Raw genomic sequence first — 17,623 nt, 5'->3', positions numbered from 1 at the left:
GATATCAAATCCTTTTATTCTGGATACAAAATCTGTGTCTGCAGGGGGTGGCAGCCCGAGCCTGGTGGTGCATAGAAACCCGACACTCACAACCAACCCTCATCCCCAGATCTCCAAATGTGCTTACATACCACGATACATACGTGGTAACATATGTGTTTACACACTTGGCCATCTCCAACAAAATAGTTGTTTCATCTTTCGGCAATCCGGAGCCTTTCCTTCTTACGCGGGTCAAGCACAAGCCACAGGTTGGCAAGTCCCTTTAAGGGGAAACCAAGTAACTACTTACAATTCAGGCCATTCAATTCATTAGTTAAATACTTCGACTAGAAGTATCAATAGCACTGTATATCTTTTCCTCCTCTGTTTCTTCCCCGATGCCACCGGTGATATCCGTAGATACTAACCAGCTTCGTGCGGCTCTTCAGAAAAGGAGGTATAAGACACTTGGCGGAACGTCCGGAGCGTCGAGCTACAATAAAATCATGCTCTATAAGTAGCCACCTAGATATGTTCATGCTAGAATAAATGATACCCCTATGCCTTGGGCTTTTCTGTTGAACCTTATGCCCCTTTTCCCAACCATACTGATGCAATTTTCTTGGGTATCCGTCTTGTCGTAAGTTGAATTTTACATACCCGTCATGCAATAATTATTTGTTTGGCTCAATACATTCTCATCATTAGCATTCTCCGAATTCGTCTGCTACCCGTCACAAACTGTTACCTAATACAGCACGCGCGTCAAGACACGGGCTTGCAGGCTGGGTTAGCTGTGTATATATGGAGGATATAGACTAGTACTTACAGCTTAGTGCTTCAAGCGAATCTTGAATCTCTTTTAGATCGCTCGTTTGGACGTCACTAACATCCGCCATAAGATAGGCAAGCTGCGTACGTTAGCTTAGAGCGCAATGAATAGATACGTATAAAAGAGTATAAGAACATACATCTCCTTTGCTGTCGCTAATTTGCTTATCGACATTGTGGTTTCCGAGAATTTCGTTCACTGCTTAAGTATAAGTATACAGATATGATCACGTGTATGTACATTTAGTTTACTTACCCTTACGGAGGACACCAGGCACGTTCTTGTGGATGTAGATGATCTGTGGCGAATTAGAGGTTGCCATAAAGGTGTACGCAGTCCAAGATTTCTTACTCGTGCGTGGTTGGGCTCCTCCAAAGTTAACAAGCGCATATTGACCTCGGGCATATTTACGCTACCCAAGGTAATGCCCAGGTTGATATATCGAACTAAAGCATCGCCGACTATGTAATAGTCACGTTAGCATGGATATCTCGAACTGTTGCAATGTGATCTTTGTTACCTTCTACGCCAATAGCTCTCTGGGCTTCTTCGGTGCTGCCACCAATGTGAGGGGTGAGGATGATGTTGTTCAGGCTACGAAGATCTTCTTCCCAGCCATTCAGGTTGTTAATGAAATAGTCGCCGTTTGCGCGCGGCTCGCTCGGGTAAACATCTAATGCGGCTCCTGCGATCTTGCCACTGCGCATGGCGTTGATTAGGGCGGGGATGTCAACCACAGTTCCACGGCTTGCGTTGATGAGGTACGAGCCGTCTTTCATATGTTTGAGTTGCGCTTCAGAGATCATGTTCTTGGTTTCGGGTAGCTCTGGGACGTGTAGAGTTATGAAGTCGGCCTCCCTCAGGAGGTCCTCTAGTTTGGGTACCTGTCTAGCCGTGCCTAGTGCCATCAAGTTCACGACGTCGTAATAAATAACCGACATTCCCATGGCTTCCGCAAGGACGGACAACTGCGAGCCAATATGTCCATATCCGATGATTCCTTTAATACGGTCAAAATTAGCTCTTGGTGTAGATGTGTTGGTGTATAAGTGAGTCTAAGTGATGCAATACATACCAAGAGTCTTGCCACGAATCTCCCAGCACTTGTTGCTCACTTTGTTCCAGGTGCCCTTGTGCATCTCATTGGACCTATCGCCCAATTGGCGGGCTAGAGAGATGATCTCGGCAATGACGAGCTCGGCCACACTACGAGAGTTTGCAAATGGCGAATTGAAGACGGCAATGCCATGGTGAGCGGCATACTCCAAGTCTACCTGGTTCGTACCGATGCAGAAACAGCCAATAACTAAGAGGTTCTTGGCCTCGCGAAGGACTTTCTCGTTTAACTTGGTTTTTGAGCGAATGCCAACGACATGAACATCCCTGGTAGTTTCTGTTAGAGCCATACTACTTACTACTTACTACTTCTCTTATACAATTTAAAGTAACAAAACTCACCGGATCTTCTCAATGAGCTGATCTTCAGGCAATGAGCTCTTGTGGAATTCGACTTGGTAACCCTGACCAGTCAAAATATCTCTACCGCTCTGATTGACATTCTCAAGCAAGAGGATTTTAATATCTTGAGTGTTAAAGGGCTTAAGCTGCTTCGGCTGAGCTCGCTGGGGAAATGCCCCGCCGAAGCTGGATAGCGGGGAGTGAAATGTGGCAGCTGATGGTGAGACCGACAGTTCGGACTCGGGAGCCTTGAAGATGTTCTGTGCTTGCGTCATGATTTTGTAATCGTTTTATTTGAGAATATAGAATGCAAACGTTAGGTAGGAAATAACGAAGAATGGCTAGTTACTTATAGCCAGTATAGCCAGAAGCAGGTGCGGTTTGACTCAGAATCGGGAAAAGTTTTGAGAAACGGTTATAGTTAAAAGTTAGAGCGTCGAGGATACCTACCTAACCTAACCTATGTACCACAATTTATGGCTTAGCGCATCCTATCGCATCCTATCGCTTCACGTAATATGCCACGAGACCCAACTTTTTTTTTCGTCGACTTTTGTTAAAGTAATAGAAAATAAGAAAATAAGATACCTAGTTTAAATTCTAACTCCCCGTAATTTAGATCCCGTCATCGGACGTCATTATCAAATCCGTGAGATCCGTGAGTCACGAGTAAGTTGTAGTATAGGGAACCCATCTACTATTGTCTTCTTCATCATGTCTTCTTTAAACAAAGTGGTTGAACCTCGATACTAGTTAAATTTGCTTCTGAAAAATTCCTAGTCTTGAATGTTTTTTTTTATCGGTCATCGATTACCTCGGAAATTGTTTAATATATCAATGGGACTTGTTGTTGAACTTGGAAAAATAACAAGTTGTAAAGGACATGTACCTAGGTAGGTAAACACTCGGGAAATATTAAAAAAGGGGGGGCGTTTATTTCACAAATTCGTGTGGGCAGCACGTGGAGTAACGACACAATACGCAAGAGGAGAGCAAATCAACTCCATGTGGAACATCCGATGTACATATATGCAAGACACAAACTTCCGTCAACTTTCATATGGATTCTTTAGTTGAATGCATTATTGACGAGCCAAGCAACTTGACCTTTTCCTCCCCTCGTGTCAGCCTGAAGAGTATGCCTATTTAGGGTCCACCTCCAATGCCACTGTTCGTAAAATGCGACCACCCTTCCGGCCAACCGACTACTCCAGACCAGCCTCATACTGGAAGAAAACGAAGAGAACTACCAAGCAGTACAGAACGAGATTCCGAAAGCAGCCTAGAACCTAATGGGGGTGGCCAGTCTATTTTGCACGTGATTTCACGACCATTTTCTGGGTGACCTCTGCAGAGCGTCGACAAATTCGCAATATTAAATCTGTCTTGGTCGATAGAACAATAGAAGGGTTTGAGTTAGAAAGGATAAGATAGCCTCAACAGCCTTTTACTACCTTCTCTCCTTTCCGACTAGGATCCGCGACATGAATTAAGTAGAGAGCGTTAGAAGAAAGGGGCAAGATTTAGCTTTGCTTGCACTCTTGCGCCTCCTGCTTTGGCTTCGCGCCATCATCCTATGTCAAATATTAGCTCAGTATTCCTATCATAATAATCTATAAGGAATGGTGGACAAACATCGTCATCAGATTCTTCCTCCTCGTCATCACGATCTTCGCTGAGGTCATCTTCATCGTCGTCCTCGTCGAACTCCTGGTCGTCAAGGTCATCAAGCTCCTCAAAAGCCAGAGCCTCGCCGGTAAACCAGTCGATAGCACGGGGGATCAGCTTCTCTTTGATGTCCTCACCGAGTTGGTAGTCCAACTCCAAACGCTCCTCAATGTCCGAGGCAGCGTCGTTGTCATCATCGTCGGTGGGGGCCTTAGGGGGCGAGAAGAAGTTGAAGAATGACTCGGTGGGAACCGTCTTCTTGACAATACGAGTTTGCTTCGTGTCTGTCTGGGTTAGCGAATTATATTAGTAGATTAGCTTTATGGCGGCTTACTCTTGTTTCGCTGCTTCTTGCTCTCAATGCGGACAGTAAGGTCGCGACCCTCCTTCCACTCGATCTTGTCACCCTCGGCATGGTCGTAAATGAAATCGCCACCATAGCCACTTTCGTTCTGGTAGAAATACGTCTTAGTGATAGTCTTGTTAGTGAAGAACTCGTTCTCGGCAAATTCGAAGATGAGGCGGAATCCCGGCTTGTCGAGATACTCCATTCGAATATCAGTAAGATAGCGGAGGGCAGCCTCATCACGGTCGGTTATCATCTCAGCAAGAGAAATCTGGTTCTTCATGGCGGACAGCCAGAATTCTGGGATTCCCTTAACGGCCTCAGCAGTCTCGGAAGTCGCCTTCTCTTCTCCCTTTTCGGCTTCAGCTTCAGCTTCGTCCTTCTCCTCCTCCCCGTCTTCACCAGCTTTGATCTGCTCGTCAGTAGGTTCATCTTTGCCGTTGACGATGGCAGCACGCTTCTCGTAGAGAGGGGTGAATTTGGCGAAGTACTTCTTCTCCAGCTGGAGAACTTCTTCCTGAAACTCGGCCTCTAGCTTCGAGTGATCTTTCTGAATGCCCTTTAAGCCGGCAACACGACGACGAACGACGCTAGGCAGAGACTCTATGTAACCGGAAGATCGACCGACTAGAGAGCCAAGTCGGCCTTGAATCATTTGAACCAACTTAGGGTTCTGGGCAAAGATAGAAGCGGCTGCAGCGCGATCGAGGTCCTCTATAGCGCAGACAAAATTAGCAACGAGAAACCCGCGGAAGTAGTTCCGGCGGGGTTACGGATTAACATACCTTCCTTGATGCTAGCAACGCCCGGTTGTTGGGCATGAGAAGAGATGGGGGCATTGCTCGCAGGTGTATTCTGCGGAGTACTGCGGAGAGAAAATCAAGAGTCAGTGTCTCGGAGAAAAAAAAAACATTATAGCTGAAAGGCGGGCTCTACATACGGAGCAGGGACCTCAGCACGTCGATTTTTAATAGGTTCCGCCATTGTTGATGGTTCCGTCGCCGATGATTCCGTCGCCGATGATGTAGGCTATGATTAAATTCGCAAGCGAATATGTCGATGTTGGGTCAAAGCACTTGGCAGCCCACAAGGAAATAATTAGAATGGAGGCGACAAAGAAAAAATGCGAGTAGAGATTAGAAGTATGATGAAGTTATTGTGTATCCAGTTGAAAGGTGAAGTCACAAGTAATGGACTCGAAGAACCCGCACACAATGTGTTAAAGTATAACGGGTGGGCGGATGAGGTGACGAATTTGATTGATGAAACGCGAAAGTTGAACTTTGATTCAAGTCCAACTGTGAGGAGGAAGGTGAAAGAGAAAGTTGTAGTAGTGAAGTAGTTAGTTCACAGCGATGGGGAATTTGATGAGAGAGGGCAAGAAGACTGGTCTGGTCTGGTGGGAGAGGCGAAGTGGGGGAAGGCGGCAACCCTGTCACTGTCCCCTCCAAAGGTTGTAAGTAATAAAAAAAAAAGAAGTTGTTGGGTGCCGCTGCCGTCCTCAAATAATTTTTTTTCCCTAAATTTTTTTTTCTCCAGGGCACTTACACGTAACAATTCGCCTGCCTACGCCTATGGTTTTTTAGCCTGCAGCCAATGGAAACGCTATTATGTCCGGAAGCAAACATTTGATACCTAAGACTACCTACCTACCTAGGTACAAACCGACCTAATAAAAATGTATTAGGTAGTAAGTATACAAGGTGTCATTGTTACCTATTGTATGCCTACCTAGGTACCTACCTATGCCCTTATACAACGACTTACATATGGACATATTGAATGGCGGGATATCGAATGTAATCTGATATAATCAGTTCAGGTCCTGTATATACAAGCATACAACTTCTAAGAATGCCTACCTAGCCTAATGTGGGTAGACAGACAAGGCCTAAACTTGATCGAAAGCGGTGTACATATTGTACCTACAGATGTAGGATGCACGTAGGTAGATCGACTTAAAGAATTACATACCTAGGTACATCTCGTAGTCTAGGTATCCATACACCGTTTCTCGGGTCAAGCCAATAGTTTTTCAACTAATACACTATAAACGTATGCATTGGATATACTAGATGCCTTCTACGACCTCTACGACGCGCCGTACGTAGGTAGCCACGTCAACTCATGTAGAGGTAGTGCACCTAGGTATGTTAGGTATGCTGCATACGCATATACATGTACCTAGATATAAGTAGTACCTTAAAGATGGTGGAAGCTAGATTAGGTATTTCGCCTTGCCTAATTGGGCAATACGAAACTTTAATGGTAGAAATAGAAAATAGTTGAATGCTTCCGCTCAGTCGTTACCTAAACTTTCCTTTCTTCCCTTATCGTTATCGCACATTCTCTTATCGTTATCGTTATCGTTATCCTTACTATTATCGTTGCCATCGTTGCTATCGCTATCATTGTCCTTCGCATTTGCCTCGATCTCGTGGTGGATCTTTCAAGCCGTTAAGGAATTAATTATCCTAGGGTTATTATTATGCATAGCGTTATCTTCCATCTTCGCAGTTCTAAACGGTGTGGCTCAATAATGGATTGAGCTCGAACCTGAACTCGTAGATATACAAGTGTTCCCGTTGGTCCCCGAGGATCTGTCGCGCTTCGATACCTCGATGAACTATTCAGCATGTGCTCTAATATTCTAATCATTACCCGGCCGGATCGATAGTCATAGTTGCAAGACCGCAAAGGCGCTTCTCTAATTTCGGGTTATATCGGCCCCCTTCGTATACGCCTCGGTCACGTCGCCGATTAAGCAAAGACATATACGATCTCTATTGTGGTCACGGTATATTGGATAGTTATGGACGAACCTAATGATGATGCGCGGTCAAAGCGCAGCGGTCCTGTAGCCATGTATGGGCTTAACTCTAATCAGAGCAGCTCAAGCGTGTTTGAGGATGTGGAGATGGCACACGATGAGGTAGGCTAATTGCGTTGTTTAACACTAAGATCGTTTATTCTAAGTTTTGATTGCTTTAGTTATTCTCTGGTCCTATGGCAGAAAGCTTTCCTACAAGCCTTTCGGCCTTTTCTCATCGTCGTCAACGCGCGGATTCGATAGCGAGCTTCGCGTACTACAACGAAGAGGAGGACGAAGCAGAACCTGGGTTCATGTATGGCGAAGACGGTGCTGTACCATTCGACATCGACGAGATGCCGCTTGACTTCGAAGAGGAAGACGAAGAAACCAGTTCAGGAGTCGGTCTCGAGAATGGTAACTCGTACGATGATTATTCTATGCGAAGGAGATCTTCAACCCAATCGAGAAGTTCTGTTCATGCCAGACTTCTCCGAACAGATAGTGGCGTGACGGATGCTAGTGGTCGAGGTTACAGCCGAGTCAGCCAGAAACTACACATGGTCAACGAGGATCTCACCATTGTAATAGCTGGCTTTCGTACGAGTAAACCTGGCTACACTACATATGTTCTTCTGTGTGTTGTGACGTTGGGACTCGCATACCTCCTTCTGCGATGGCTTCCCCGGTGGAAGGTGAAGTTAATCGGCGAGCCATGTCCGCTTCATGATTGCGAATGGGTGGTGCTTGAGGTCAGTTGTGTTGGAAACTCGTATGCTTTAGGCGCTATGCTTACCATGCTATAGAACCAATGGGGTGAAATGGCTATACTAGACGTACAAACGCAGCCTTACAACCGACCCCTTTCAACCGTTTTCGGTTCACCCGAAAAGATCTTCGCCCAATTACTAGAAGACGATGCCGATCCGCTATTGCCCGAGCTCCGGGTCCTCAACTACCGATACGTACGCTTCTTCTATCATCCATTGAAGGGTAAATTCGTTATCTGCAACGGGTGGAAGGATCCTACGTGGACTCGTGTACGAGCACTTCGCGCTGGCATTGATGGCGAAGAGAAAGACCACAGGGAACGCGTCTTCGGGAAGAACCTCATCGATATCGAGCAGAAGTCCATTCCTCAATTACTCGTAGACGAAGTAGGTTGTTGTTGGCGAAATATTGGTATACCGTATAAGCTGACAGGTCTAGGTTTTCCACCCATTTTACGTTTTTCAAATTGCAAGTTTGATCCTCTGGTCATCAGACCAGTACTACTATTATGCCGTCTGCATCTTCATTATGTCGGCAGGTAGTATAATAACAACCCTAATAGAAACACGCGCCGTTCGTCTTCCCCCGCCACGAAAAGATGCATCGTCACTAATTTTTGTTAGACAATGAAGCGCCTTCGCGACATCTCCCGCTTTGAGTGTGACGTACGAGTCCTTCGCAACGGCTTCTGTAAGTAAAGACCGACTATTTTAGTTGTAAAGTATGTAGCTGATTGTCTCTAAGGGGCCCACGTTCCGTCAAGCGACCTGGTTCCTGGTGATGTATATGAGATTAGTGATCCCAGTCTCACCCAGTTTCCTAGCGATAGCTTACTCTTGAGCGGAGACTGCATTGTCAACGAGAGTATGCTTACAGGCGAATCTGTGCCGGTTTCTAAAATCCCCGCTACCGACGACACGCTTCAGATTATGAATCTTGGCGCTTCCACAATCCCTCATGATGCTGCTCGTCATTTTCTCTTCTGCGGCACAAAAATCATTAGGGCAAGGAAGCCACAAGATAATGGAGATGATGAAGCCGTTGCCCTCGCCATGGTTGTGAGGACTGGCTTCAATACAACTAAGGGTTCGCTCGTCCGCTCTATGCTGTTCCCCAAACCATCCGGATTTAAATTCTATCGTGACTCTTTCCGATACATATCTGTTATGGGATGTGTCGCGATGCTTGGATTCGTTGTATCCTTTGTCAACTTTATTCGCCTGGGGCTGGCTTGGCATGTCATCGTTATCAGAGCACTGGACCTGATTACTATTGCTGTTCCGCCAGCCCTTCCAGCTACACTTACTATAGGGACAAACTTCGCTCTGAGCCGCCTTAAGAAGAAACAAATATTCTGCATAAGCCCACAAAGAGTCAACGTGGGTGGGAAGTTGGATGTCATGTGCTTTGACAAGACGGGTACACTCACCGAAGATGGCTTAGATATTCTCGGTGTGCAGCTAGTATCTCGGTTAGGAAAGCGATTTGACGATATCGTCTCAAAAGCGTCAGATTTGGTCCCTAGCACAAGTTTGGATGCTGGCCCTGGAGACAAATATGATATAACTCGTGCTGCTTTGTTCACGATGGCCACCTGCCATTCCCTTCGCTCCGTCGATGGTGAACTTGTTGGTGATCCGCTGGACGTCAAGATGTTCGAGTTCACCGGCTGGACATTCGAAGAGGGTAACCAAGGCGGTAGCGATCAGGAAGATGACGAACAAGGAGGTTTCTCTCCTTCTGTTGCTCGGCCCCCTCTGGTGCCCCTTTACGATACAGATGGATATGGGACTGCTGAAGGCCAAAATGTAAGTTCCACTACTTGAATGACCTTTGAGTTCGCCTAACGTGTTTCAGGCGCCAATCGAACTCGGAGTACTGAGGTCTTTCGAATTTGTCTCCCAATTGAGGAGGGCCAGCGTCATCGTGCGGGCTTTCGGTCAGCAAAGCGGAAATATTTATGTCAAAGGGGCGCCTGAATGTATGCGAGATATATGTCGACCGGACAGCTGTAAGTCATCTCGACCTCGGGAGCTATTTCTTATGTCTATACTAATATACTACGTAGTCCCGGATGACTATGAAGAGCTCCTATCCTACTACACTCACAAAGGATATCGAGTCATTGCGTGTGCTACTAGGCATATAAAAAAGTTATCATGGGTAAAATCCCAGAAAATGAAGCGCGAGGATGTTGAAGCCGATCTTGATTTTGTCGGCTTTATCATCTTCGAAAATAAACTAAAGCCCACGACAGCTGCAGTGCTTAAGGAACTCACAGAGTCGAATATTGGCTCGATCATGGTTACGGGTGATAACATCTTGACGGCTATTAGTGTCGCAAGAAATTGCGGCCTTATTGAGAAAGATGCGCATTGCTTTGTGCCTCATTTTTCCGAAGGTAAGTCGCTACAATCTACATTCAGCCATATGAGAAATACGATGGATCAGCCTATCTTGTCTAATACTGAACCACGAGAAGTTTCCCATGTGAGGTTATTGACCGCTAACATAAGATTTACAGGGAACTCTCGCGATCCCAACGCTCGTTTACAATGGGAAAGCATAGACGACCAAGCATATCAGTTGGACGACCGAACTCTACTGGTAAGTATATATATGGTGACTTTGTTCATAATTCAAACTAATTCGAACGATTATAGCCTTTACCTGCTCCCGTAGATCGTGATGCTTCCTTACCATACGACATATCCAATCTCAGAAACTACTCCCTCGCAGTAAGCGGTGACGTCTTCCGATGGATAATTGACTTTGCTCCGCACGAAGTCATGCAAAGGGTGTGTAATATAGCTTTCTCAATCAATCCAATAGTACCCCCATTATCAAGCGATTGAGCTAACGAAGCACCAGATGCTTGTCCGAGGTAAAGTCTTTGCACGCATGTCTCCGGACGAGAAACATGAGCTTGTAGAGAAACTTCAGAGCATAGACTATTGCGTCGGATTCTGTGGAGATGGAGCGAATGATTGTGGCGCCCTCAAAGCCGCCGATGTTGGAATATCACTGTCTGAAGCGGAAGCATCTGTTGCAGCCCCATTCACGTCGAGGGTATTCGATATTCGATGTGTTCCCGATGTGATTCGGTATGCTTACCCCTACAGGTGTGAATATTGAGCACACCCATGTCGCTAACGTTGTACCTAGGGAGGGACGAGCTGCTCTAGTAACTAGTTTCAGCTGCTTCAAGTATATGAGCCTCTACTCAGCTATTCAGTTCACTTCTGTCAGCTTCCTTTACGCCTCAGCTTCGAATTTAGGAGACTTCCAGGTAAAAGCACTTACAGCAATGGCGCGTTTTACTTGGCGGCTAATTGGTTCCTAGTTCCTCTTTATCGATGTTCTCCTTATATTGCCAATTGCTATATTCAGTAAGTGAAAAGAAAACATAAGACGTAACAAAATTGCTAATAAGCATACCAGTGGGCTGGTCTGGCCCGTTCCCAGTTCTAAGCAAGAAGCGACCGACGGCGAATCTAGTTTCGAGAAAGGTTCTCATACCATTATTATGCCATATGGCCGTTTGTATACTCGTACAAACTGCCGCGTGGCTTATCGTGCGGGAGCAACCCTGGTAAGTCCGCCTTTAGGAATTATCTATAGCACACTGCTCTAACACGAATATCATAGGTATATACCTCCTCGGGTAAATCGAAACAAACCTCATATCAAAAATTCGGAGAACACAACTTTGTTCCTCGTGTCTTGCTTCGAGTACATATTCATTGGTGTGGTTCTTAACGCTGGCCGACCATTCAGACAGCCCATGACCCAAAACTGTAAGTCCTCGATGCCCTTATAATCATTCGAAAGAAATTTCAGTTAACCATTTATATAGGGCCCTTCATGGCCACTATCCTTACGGCTCTCGCTATCACTATATATATGATCTTTATACCGGACCACTGGATCAGACAGTTGATGCAACTGACCAGGATTAGCACATCGTTTAAACTTACACTACTAGGATTGGGCTTGGCATATCTGGTCGCAGCATGGGTCGGGGAGCATTACATATTCCACAGTATTGCTCGAGGAGTTGGCGTGGTGAAGACGGCAATCACTAAGAAGGCGAAGAAGCGAAAGGAGTATAAGCTCATATTAGAACGGACGAAGACTTGATTAACCTCCACCTGGAATTTGGCTCCTGACTTGAGCTTACCAGGGCTAGAGAATTAGATGTATGGGCACTGTAGTGTTCGCTAGATATAGAATACTTTGAGAAGAATAGGTAGATAGTGTGCGTTCAGTATTATTATATACACCGAATAGAAGAAGTTGTAGACCATCAAAGCAAGATTAATCCAATGTGTTGAAATAATAATGGTGGTTGGTCGCTGACTGACTTGCTCTATTGTCGGTTCAGATGAAGAACAGAACAGGTCACTTCCATTCATCGCACAGCAAATATAAAGCCGTCGACTACAGCTACTACTTACCTACCTTATCTCTTCAATAGTGCTTAAACTACAACTTTTATACTCACTTGTTTACGTTGGGAATTTCATCGTCTTATAATACGGCACACAAGCAGGTTTCATAACGCGAGTAAAGAGTAAAAATAGGGTATCTATTCCAGAGCAGGGTTCATGTCGAGCCTCTCATGCATTACCGAACTATTTTATTCCGCGCCGGCATCCTTACCCTCATCCGCAACACCGTTCTCAAGCCCAACCCTCGTCCTAGGCACCTCGAACACGACAGCGCCGTTTTTGCCCCCCTTGATTTTCTTCCACATGCCTAGACGGTGGTCTTTTCCCACGCCGACCACGACGCACAGGCCGTCTTTGCCACGCTCTCCTCTTTCAAACAGAGCGATGTCGTTGACTATGCCTTTGACTAGCCACGAGGCGGCTGTGGTGGCCCCGTTCGCGCCGTTGGTTGCTGTTTCTGTGTCTTCGGGGATGTCTGCGGTAGATGGATTTCCTAGGATTCCTGCTGGCTCGATTTTCCTCTTGTCGTCGCTTAATCGCCAGACCCGGACGTATCCGTCCCAACTGCCGCTTAATATGAGGTCGGAGTAAGGTAATGTTCGGAGTGCGGTGATCCACCTAGGTTGCGGAGGGGGTACGACTTTGGGGGTTGGGGCTGTTTCGGCGGATGCTTCCGTCGGCTTCAGCGGTTTTTCTAGGCCGTGTGCTTGTGTTAAGATGAAGAGAGGCTTCTTCTTCTGTATACTCCATAAGGCTAGAGAACCGTTATCACTGCCCGTGACGAAGAGCTCATCATCGATCATCGCGACGCGATCCATGCTGCCTTCGTGGGCCAGCGACCGCGGGTCAATCTCTGGCTTTTGCTTCTTGTCGATCGACCCACCGCGGAAGACTAACTGGGTCTCTTCGACGACTTTCCATAAGCGAGCTGTTCGATCTCGTGCGCCTACACTCACGCAACGTTCTTGTGCTAGGGCGTCGATGTCGACGACCTCGTCTTGGTGACCAAAGAGGGTCTCGATGTATGCTAGCTCATCTAAACTCCATACTTTCACGGTACGGTCTTTGGAAGCTGAATAGAGTTGGTTTGTACCTCGTCGGAACGCTAGACCTGTTACGGCGTCGCGGTGGTGTGTGAAGACGCGCAGGGGCTTCAATGACTTGGCCTCGTAGACGATCAGGCGCTTGTCCGCGCCGCCCGTGACGACGAACTTGCCGTCTTGAGAAGCTGCTACGCATAGGATATCGGCTATATGGCCTTGATAATTTTTATCATTTGCCTTGGACCGGTTCCCCTTCCGCAGTGCAACCTTAGTTGGCTGTCGACGCGGAGGAGCAGGAGGCTTTTTCGGCTTTTTCTTGGTAGTTTGCGGGAATTGGTAGGCTGGTAAGTCTTGTAACTTCCACTTGACCAAGCATTGGTCCTTTGAGACTGTATACACGTACGGTGCGCATACGGCAATAGATGTAGTTGCAAGCGTATTACACCGGAAGAGAGTATGAGACGCCCTGTCGACAGCAAGCTCTGAAGCAATTTTCCTGTACACTTTCCCTTTTGTTTCGGCTACATCTTCTTGTAGACGCGTTGCTATTATATCGCGGTCGATATCTTCAGCATTGAAGCCTGTTTCGTCGACTTCTTGTCGGACGTTGTCGAGATACCTTTCTGCAAGTCTCAACCTCTTCTCTGCCGCCGTCTCTCCTTCGTTCTCCGATTCCGAGTCAGAACCTGGCGCATCTAGCTGTACTGCGCCATCTTCGCTCTCAGATTCGCTCCCTGATATAGATTCATCTCGTTCGACTCGTTTTCTAGGTGCAGGTGCGGGTTTTGAGGGTGTCTTCGAAGTTTTAGTGGTCGCGACTCGTTTTTTTGGTCCGTCTATAACAGGTGCTCGTTTCCTTTTTTTCTGAGCGCCGGGGACTGTGAAAAATGACGACATTATGGTGTTTTACAATGTTTGGATTAATCAATTCGAACGCGTGTTAGTCGTCTCGTGCCTTTAGAAAATTTCCATCTCTGAAGCAAAAGACTTGGTTCGTAGCTAAGAAAAAAAAAAAAGTTCAACGTCCTGCGGGACACTGACAGGGGACCCTAGGGGTACAAAGATACCTAACCTACGCTGCTATGTTCAGTTATGTGATCTAGTTAGCCATTGGCTTTAGGTGATCTTAGAGCGGGGCGCGGCTGAGGAATTGTGGCTAGTGTGTCCGACGTCCGATCTCCACTAGATGATGTTCTACCTGTCTGAAGCTCTAGATTTGGCAGCCAGCTGCTAGGCTGTAGCTACCTTGCGCGTCTACATAGTACACATTTGCCTACAGCGCCAGCGATTTGGGAACAAGAGCTTCTTCAACACCTACAAACCACATTTGAGTCCATCACCACCCGAACAAATATCCCAAAATGTATGCCGCCTATCATTATAAAATCTTAGGTAAACGGATAGACTAACATTAGCCAAACTAGGGAGGTATTGTTAGGAATCACCGGCAAGGACTTTACCTTAATCGCAGCTTCTAAAGCTGCGATGCGGGGAGCAACCATCCTCAAAGCCTCTGATGACAAAACGAGATCACTCAACAAGCATACGCTAGTTGCATTCTCCGGCGAGGCTGGTGATACAAGTGCGTCAATTCCAGAAAGAAAGTGCGGCTCTAAAAGCTAACTGGCGTTAGTCCAATTCTCCGAGTATATCCAGGCAAATGCGCAGCTCTATTCGATGCGAAACGAGACAGACTTATCACCTACGGCGCTGGCACACTATGTCCGCGGTGAGCTCGCATCAAGCTTAAGATCTAGAAAGCCGTACAACGTCAACCTGCTACTAGGAGGCGTCGACCCCATCACCCACAAACCCAGTCTATTCTGGCTGGACTACCTTGCAGCTCTCGCATCTGTTCCCTATGCTGCCCACGGCTATGCACAATATTACTGCCTCTCGATCCTAGACAAGCACCACCACCCGGACATGACATTTGTGCAAGGACTTAAGGTGCTTGAGATGTGTACAGACGAACTGAAGCGGCGTTTACCTATTGATTTCAAGGGCATGACGGTCAAGGCGGTTACAAAAGACGGCATTCGGGAGATTGAGTTCAACGACGACAAGATTGTTAAGTGTGCATAAAGGAATATCATTTTCTAGCTGGCGACCCCACGTGTAACATTAGGATTCCAGGCTGGACGAGAAATCGCACAATAGCCCTCGTAGTCAAGTCACGGGCTGGCCTATCAAATCTATCAGGTCGGTCATAGCTGCGACCATCCAACATTTCGGTTGCCACGCATATGATATGGTGAGGGGTTCAAGTTATTCATCACCATAGAAAGCCCTTAAGGAATAAATGCTAGCTAGCCGAAGGGGTATGATAAAGGGTAGCTTACACTAGTAACATAGATAAGATATGCGACGTTGTGATAAAATTGTGAGTGGAATGATAGATCTCATTTGTTAGTCTCGCGCCCAATAATGATAAGACGGCATAATGAAGATATACGTTGGTCTTTTATATATCGACAGGGTCGTCATTCGAATCTGGGTTGAGTATATAAAATATACGTGCAGAGACTTAACCCAACTGCAGATCGTAACTCTAGATGTCTCCCCCCCGTAGTCCCATTCGGCAATTAGGGACTCCTGTCAGCCTGGCTGAACTGTCATTTATATTTAACTAATAATGATCCATACAGTATACGGCTCTCTCCACCATTCGTAAAAGCTGGCTTTGAAGTAATTTTCCAGGCGGTGTATTCGATTTTTGGGCGGTGAGACTCCTGCATGATGCTTCACCCGTTCACCACGCAGGCGGACTTCCTATTGGAACACCGCAGCCTCGTTGCAGGAGAGTTACATCCGCCTTCCCCTGCTAGCCGCCAATAGTTAGGACGTCTGTGGTCTGTAGAAGAGTTCCAAGCCTTATCATTGCTGTGGTACTACTGCTATGCTGTAAATCTTAGCTTGAAAAAATAACAAAACTTAAGCGTCCAAATTAGCGGTTTTGATCATGGTTTGGTCATATAACGCATATAACGGCAACTGAAGATCCACCGAACCCTATTACGTATGCATGGCAGCATCTTGAAGAGAATTGCAACTAGTGTATGTATGTAGGGCTGCCAGGGACCCGGGACTTTGGTGGCGACATAAATCAGGCACACATCATCGAATTGCCTAACAAATAGCAACAAATAGCAACGTGTACTTCTGATCATGCTTGCTACGCTTCCTATTTAAGCTGAGAGGGAAAGGTTGGCAGGTTGGGTGCAAGTCAGCTGGGTTAAAGGGTGCGAAGGGTATCATAAGTGACCCCCCCATCGGACCATACCGAGATTCGGATAGATATACATAGAAGGTGTGTTCACTCCACGGGGCGAAAAATGATCAAGTTAAGACCTGTATCTATGTATGTAGTTGCCACTGGAACGTATTAAATTATCGAATTATTTCTATTCTGACTCATTTTATATACATACCTCTATGAGTATATACATAGGTGTAATGATGACTTCTAGACTTCTAGAATATCCGAGATGATCCTATTACGTAGCAATCTTCTGACGGGAAGTTGGCCAACTTGAACTTGGTGCATGCTTGAGCAATCTAAGGTTGCAGTAACGAAAGTTTTCTAAGTACATAGAGATTTGGGTTAAAGGTGCTGCAGTAGAGGTGGTATTCTAGCCAATTTAGGTGAGACTTCTCGACTATTTGCAACCCCCAAGTTTCGATTGCTCCAGGCCTCTTTCCTTCACAAAGGGAGGCAAAGGGAATAAAAATTGTCGCAGTTACCCGAACATGTACCTATGTATGTACATGTAGGAAGGGATAGATACACAGATACATTGCAGACGTAGAATGTATAGAATGTACATACAATAAACGTTGGAGTCAAGATAGACTGGGGGCAATCGCTAGGTACGAAGGTCCGGGCCAAAAGACTTGCCCATCTAGTCTTAGCAGACCACGTGTGAGTAAAAAAAGGACCGCACGGTATTATTTAAGCTGTAGTGGCCGACGCCGCTATAAATACAGTGGTAAGACACCTAAACTTAGCGTACGGGCCGCTATCCAAATTTATGCTTAGCAGGTAGCTGATACAGTATTAATAGAAAAGGATGACGTTGAAATACGGTGCTAGGGACCGGACCTTCGTACCAGTTCCTTGATAACGTTAGCTGACATCCCACTTTCCGTGATACCATTTACGTTGTAATTGCATATAATTGCTAACAATTTCCCCTTTAGGTATATCGATACCGAATAATTGCCCCCATCTCACTGGTAAGTCGACTGCTATTGGTAACTACA

The 17,623-nt window shown here is 46.2% G+C and overlaps 5 protein-coding genes across 5 annotated transcripts; 2 read left to right on the top strand and 3 right to left on the bottom strand.

Moving 5' to 3' along the window:
- Positions 1-625: 625 nt before the first annotated feature.
- F5Y00DRAFT_192208 (uncharacterized protein) lies at positions 626-2,849 on the bottom strand. Its single transcript, XM_048005187.1, has 8 exons — positions 2,273-2,849; positions 1,890-2,197; positions 1,335-1,814; positions 1,166-1,275; positions 1,070-1,112; positions 954-1,012; positions 812-893; positions 626-759 (listed from the first exon to the last, which is right to left on the bottom strand). Exons 1-8 carry the CDS (start codon positions 2,545-2,547, stop codon positions 731-733), a joined length of 1,386 nt encoding a protein of 461 aa, XP_047868193.1. The 5' UTR covers positions 2,548-2,849; the 3' UTR covers positions 626-730.
- Positions 2,850-3,646: 797 nt separating this feature from the next.
- On the bottom strand, positions 3,647-5,368 carry F5Y00DRAFT_192213 (nucleosome assembly protein). Its single transcript, XM_048005188.1, has 5 exons — positions 5,227-5,368; positions 5,072-5,151; positions 4,275-5,000; positions 3,908-4,224; positions 3,647-3,846 (listed from the first exon to the last, which is right to left on the bottom strand). Exons 1-5 carry the CDS (start codon positions 5,268-5,270, stop codon positions 3,796-3,798), a joined length of 1,218 nt encoding a protein of 405 aa, XP_047868192.1. The 5' UTR covers positions 5,271-5,368; the 3' UTR covers positions 3,647-3,795.
- A 1,252-nt stretch (positions 5,369-6,620) lies between these two features.
- On the top strand, positions 6,621-12,172 carry F5Y00DRAFT_227703 (uncharacterized protein). Its single transcript, XM_048006522.1, has 16 exons — positions 6,621-7,218; positions 7,278-7,847; positions 7,902-8,252; positions 8,305-8,439; positions 8,490-8,556; positions 8,611-9,674; positions 9,724-9,877; positions 9,935-10,267; positions 10,391-10,473; positions 10,530-10,664; positions 10,738-10,970; positions 11,032-11,155; positions 11,210-11,255; positions 11,308-11,458; positions 11,515-11,663; positions 11,723-12,172. Exons 1-16 carry the CDS (start codon positions 7,099-7,101, stop codon positions 12,004-12,006), a joined length of 3,999 nt encoding a protein of 1,332 aa, XP_047868191.1. The 5' UTR covers positions 6,621-7,098; the 3' UTR covers positions 12,007-12,172.
- Positions 12,173-12,433: 261 nt separating this feature from the next.
- Positions 12,434-14,468, bottom strand: F5Y00DRAFT_227702 (WD40 repeat-like protein). The gene has a single exon (XM_048006521.1). The coding sequence runs from the start codon at positions 14,255-14,257 to the stop codon at positions 12,506-12,508; it is 1,752 nt and encodes a 583-aa protein (XP_047868190.1). The 5' UTR covers positions 14,258-14,468; the 3' UTR covers positions 12,434-12,505.
- A 377-nt stretch (positions 14,469-14,845) lies between these two features.
- F5Y00DRAFT_258669 (proteasome component C11) lies at positions 14,846-15,445 on the top strand (the record flags this gene model as incomplete). Its single annotated transcript, XM_048010745.1, has 2 exons — positions 14,846-14,942; positions 14,994-15,445. 2 exons carry the CDS (start codon positions 14,846-14,848, stop codon positions 15,443-15,445), a joined length of 549 nt encoding a protein of 182 aa, XP_047868189.1.
- Positions 15,446-17,623: the final 2,178 nt, after the last annotated feature.

This window comes from Daldinia vernicosa, assembly GCF_022497035.1.
Source record: "Daldinia vernicosa strain CBS 139.73 unplaced genomic scaffold F5Y00scaffold_7, whole genome shotgun sequence".
Taxonomy (NCBI): domain Eukaryota; kingdom Fungi; phylum Ascomycota; class Sordariomycetes; order Xylariales; family Hypoxylaceae; genus Daldinia; species Daldinia vernicosa.
The sequence above is the reverse complement of the archived record's forward strand: the minus strand, read 5'-3'. Positions and strand labels throughout refer to the sequence as shown.